At 35.1% G+C, this 5,184-nt stretch overlaps 1 protein-coding gene across 1 annotated transcript in view; it reads left to right on the top strand.

Annotated features, from left to right (window-relative positions):
* LOC110031901 (protein SRG1-like) overlaps nt 1-1,580 on the top strand; it is a 20,497-nt gene extending 18,917 nt beyond the window's left edge. Inside the window, exons 3-4 of the mRNA XM_020735332.1 lie at nt 102-426; nt 1,302-1,580. Of these exons, the coding sequence (XP_020590991.1) occupies nt 102-426; nt 1,302-1,538 (562 nt within the window). The 3' untranslated portion in view covers nt 1,539-1,580. The remainder of the gene's footprint in view (nt 1-101; nt 427-1,301) is intronic.
* The last annotated feature ends 3,604 nt before the right edge of the window (nt 1,581-5,184 follow it).

Below are 5,184 nucleotides of genomic sequence, written 5' to 3'. Positions count from 1 at the left end.
ATATATATATATATATATATATATAAACTTTGACATAATGCAAACTCACATTTTAATGCACAATCTAAAGCAAAATAATTGACTAATATTTTTCATTGTAGGAGTTTATTACATGAATTTTCCATGAAAACAAAGAGGATTGCCAACAGTGTTCTAATGGCGATTGCAAGGCTGCTCGAACTGGATGAAAATTATTTCACTGATCAAATGGGAGATGGTACTACATTTGCGAGGTTTAATTATTACCCTGGTTGTTCCAAGTCTGATGCAGTGATTGGTATTAAAGCTCATTCTGATGGTTCTGTTCTCACACTCGTGCTACTTGACAAAGATGTCGATGGATTGCAAGTACTTAAAGATGGCGAGTGGTTTTCTGTCCTCACTGTTCCACATGCTTTACTTGTCAACTTGGGAGATCAAATGGAGGTAATTATTAACCTAATTACTTTTTTTTTCTGTCGTTTATTATTGTAACAATTTATAATATTTTTGGAGCATTACATACAACCATGCAATTCTCATGTATTTACATATCTAACACCTAAACAATCAGTAAAAAATTAACACCGTATTTATCTTTGGGTGTTAGATATGTAAATACATAAGAATTGTGTGGCATGTATGTAAATTTCCCTAAAATTATAGAACAAGTTTACATTATTTTGTCCTCTAACCTGTTAGAAGATTGTGCCTAATAAAAGATGTCATGGATTATGTACTTGTGGTAAGCTAACAGGAGTAGCATAGATATACTTTCAAATATGAAAGAATATACGTAACATGATATATTTCTTCTTTTTTTTCTATGAATATAAAATATTTTTGTAAGATTTACATAAATACCACTTAATTCATATGCATTTACATATCAAACACCTTAACTTCAATTTTTACATATATGCGACTTTACCTATTCAGGAAATGCACGAGAAGGTATATTTCACTTTTTAAAAGTCAAGATAACGATAATTTTGATGCAATATAAAGATTTCAGTTGTAAAATTGCAAGAAGTAATGTTTAGGTGTTAGATATGTAAATACATATGAATTGGGTGGTTGTATGTAAATGCTCATATCCACGCACAACCCAAAAAAATATAATTTAAGGTTTTGTTGCAGTGAGTTCAGTTTCATGTCCCTCACCCAAACTTTTTTTTTAATTATTTGTCATTACTAATAAAATTAGTACTCCAACTCGTGACTGAATTTTTTTTCAAAATTTTATATTGTTTCTAAATGTAAAATAATTTTTTCTCTTATTGTTTCTAAATGTAAAATAATTGAAAGTTGTGGTCTTTCAGATAATGTGCAATGGGAAGTTGAAGAGCCCTGTGCATAGGGTGGTAGCAAGCTCTCAGGACAGAATTTCTTTGGTCATGTTCTATTCTCTTAATTATGAAAAATACATAGAGCCTGCAGAAAAGCTGGTGGATGGAGAGCCAAAATTGTATAGGAAGGTGCTGCTTAAGGATTACATTGATAACCTCTTCCAATACTTAGCGCAAGGAAAGAGATCTATTGACTTTGCAAAGATTTAAGTAAGATTTACATTCATACCACTCAATTTCTTATGTATTTATATATGTAAAACCTATGCTTCAATTTTTACATGTATGCTACCTTATCTATGCATGAAAATGTGAATTTTTGTTTTTTAGTTAAAATAGTGATATTAAAGATTTCAGATGTGTAAATACACAAGAATTGGGTGGTATGTATGTAAATGGACCAAGATTTAAATAGGCAAAAATTTTACGATATGGAGGAGAAAATTTGAGTTAGGATATTCTAATTTAATATTAATCAGAATAATTTTATAATTATTTGATTTATTTTTAGATGAGGAGCATACACGTATCTTAAAATGAATTAACGATTAAAAATTTGATGATCATTAAATTTAAATAAGGCTGTCTTAAAGCCAATTTTCCCTTTTAATAATTTTCCACACAAACTCTTATAAACTCCTCATGTTCTCTTTAACGAAATCGATGTCATAAGAAATTCATCCCTTTCATGCCGGCCTCATAAAACTAGTGTAAGATAATTGACTTCATATATGCTGTCAATCAATCGTTTCTAATTCAAACATAGGATTGATAAAATATTTAATTTCTGAGTTTGATATACACTATGCACAATAATTTCCTAATATGAAAATTATTTAAATAAACAATATATATATATATATATATATATGTATTAAAATACAGGATTATGATTAAAACCGATGAATTACTTTCCATAATAAGTGAATAAAGTTCAGGGTGTGGTAGAAATTATTATTAGGTGTGAGCTTTGAAAATTTCGAAGGCCTCTCCTGGGCTCAACATTTATTTTTATTTCTGTTTGTTGAGTTTTGGAGGATCAAATTTTTCTAAGGTGGATTATTGTAGATAGGATACTACCCAAATATAACTAGATATTTAGCCCTCATTTTGTGAGGGTTTTTTTAATATGAGATTTGAGGTTTCATATAGACGTAAGTCTCTATGATTAATTACCCCACCTGATAACAGGAGAACGCTTTCAATTAAAGCTAGTCATTTAAAATTAAATATTCAACATTTAATAACAGCAGTTTAAGGATTTAAGTTGTAAAATTTATCAGCAGATGTTGGGGAATTGAAGACAAAACCAAATAAAGATCCCATGGTTTGGTATTCTCGAATCGTCATGGTCCCTGAAATACTTAGTCAGAGGATGTAGTCGTCCCAACCTGACAGATAAATTCTTGTCAGCAGTCATAAGTTGTGTCTTTCAAAAGATTTTTGTAGATATGGAGTGGATGTTTATCTAAGAGGAAAAATTTAAGACTTCCTTAGCTAAAAGAAGGTTTTTTTCAATCAGTTGTACCCTAATGATTAATAATTGAAAGGGTAGAAAGTCATTACAGAACATACGAGCTGCGACCGTGACCGTAATATAATGATGTCATTTGACAGTAACAACCAGGTCCGAGGGCTGTGATTGTAACCGTTATTTTGTTGTGTCATTTGGTGGCGAGATCACATAGATAAGGGACTCAGGCCACATCTAGCATGCAATTGCTTTGATTGTAAGTATAAGGATACATTTAATATGCATTAGCTATTTGTGAGCTGAGGCCAGTCAAAAATTTGTCACCCTCGACAAGTTGTTGCAGAGGGTGGATGGAGTGCTTTAAGTCTTAAGTGATTTGATTTTAACTAGAGTATTTTGGTTGATAACTTTGAAAATTCTTATTTTAAAAGATTACCCTCGGGAGAATTGGTTGCTTGATTTGAACTCTGTCAACTTTACATCTTGCTTGTAAAGGATCGAACTTAGCATTGATAGACAATTATATATGAATCTTGTTTACTCCGTTTTGCTTACAAAGGATTAGGATTATATATATATCAGTTGAAATTATTCAAATAAATATTAAAACTTAATTTTGAAAATATACCCCCTAATTGAAATCTTCTATCAACTCGACCATCATTGAAGAAATTTTTATCTTTTAACTTTGTCGACTCTGTCCCGCTTACAGAGGATTTTGGCGACCCTCGTAGCGGGGGCGGTTTGATTGTCATGTGCTTTGTCTGGGTTGTTCTCTGGTGTCTTGTGAAGGGCTTTTCTGGTGTCTTTGCTTGGCGGGCTCAAGAGCGTTCTCGTAGGAAATGATGTATATGTTGACCATCTCAAACGGCTTGACCAAGCTTTGTGGTTTTTGCGAGTTTGAGGTCGAAACGGAACCTTTCCGACCTTACTCCTTGTGTTAGCGTGGTTTGAGCCTTGTCGGGCTTTAGATCCTTGACATCTAGAGTCTCACTCTAGAAATGTGCGATAAACGATCGTAGGCTGTCGTTTTACCCCTGCTGCAGCTGCCACTAGGATCGAGTGTTCTTCTTGAGCCTCAGGGCACCGACGAGCTAGAATAGGAAGAGCCTTTTGAACTCTGTGAAGCAGATGATTACCCTCGTGGGCAATCTGTCAAACCACCCCTCGCTGGCAATCTGTCAAACCACCTTAGAGCGGTCGATCTTAGCGTTGTGAAGAACAACTTGCACTTGAGGGCATCCGAAATCTTCAATAGGCAGATAGACGATTCAAACGACAAAGATGGTTGTTGGAATTCGATCGTCCTTTGGATACTTCCAGAGGTGGCATTTTAAACTTCTCCAGGGGTTCAACTCCTGAGATCTGCAGAGAAAAAGCATTCTCCAGTAGTTTTTGTGCTTCAGTCTGCATCGGTCGGTTTCTTTCCTCCGTAGGGACGGATCCGGCGATGTCCTGGTGCAGTCTGTCTTCATACTTTTCCCATGGGTGGATTTCTCTCCTTCAATTATTGGCTGGCGGTTCTTCTTAAGAATGGGTTATGTGTTCCTTACCTTGTTGGCTCCCCAACTGGAACTGGATGGGCTGCTAGGGCAGCGACTGCCTTAAGGACCTCAAAGAACTGTCCTGACATCTGGTTGGTGATTTGAGTTGTTAAGTCTTCCTTAAGTCTTCCAACCCTTGCTAAACAAATTCTTCTATGAACTCTCGGGTACATGATACTTGTCCTTCATCCCTCTAGCTAGACCCTCCTTGTTGCTATTGTTATTGTGTTCCTTTTATTGTTGATGACACTTTTCCACGCTCATCGCACTTTAAAGGATGTTGAATCCGAGATTGTCCAGGAAACACGCTGAAGGAATGGAGCATTCTATTAGGAGGCAATTAAGAGAGAGAGAGAGAGAGAGTGAGTGAGAGTGGAGGAGCAATAGTAGAAAAGCAAAAGATGTTCTTTATTTATAATATTGATCCCTATTTATAGGCCTAGGTTCAAATATTACAAATGTACATATTAGCCTCATAATCATTAACCTTTCAAGGGGGCCTTTTGGTAATTTAGAAGATTATTTGCATATAATAAAGCCCGGGACCTATTTAATCAATAAGGATCGTCAATCGTTCTGACATGTCTTGGTTCGATCGATGCATGGTCTGAAAGAGTGCTCCCATCGATCGTTCTGAATGCTGATGACCGTCTTGAGGGGCTTCCTTTTGACATCTTCTGTCGATCGGTTGGGAAGGTATTTAGATATTTTCTCTGTTGTTGCTTATCTAGAAATTATTGTCTGTTACTACGTTTGACCAGTCGTGCTTCCTTTTCGGGTTGCCCATTTACTTAGATTCGTGCAGATTCATTCTTATGTGTACAATTTCGCTACTTCG

Source organism: Phalaenopsis equestris, unplaced genomic scaffold (genome assembly GCF_001263595.1).
Source record: "Phalaenopsis equestris unplaced genomic scaffold, ASM126359v1 Scaffold000002, whole genome shotgun sequence".
Lineage (NCBI taxonomy): Eukaryota > Viridiplantae > Streptophyta > Magnoliopsida > Asparagales > Orchidaceae > Phalaenopsis > Phalaenopsis equestris.
Note: the sequence above shows the minus strand (reverse complement) of the source record. Positions and strands in the feature narration are given on the sequence as shown.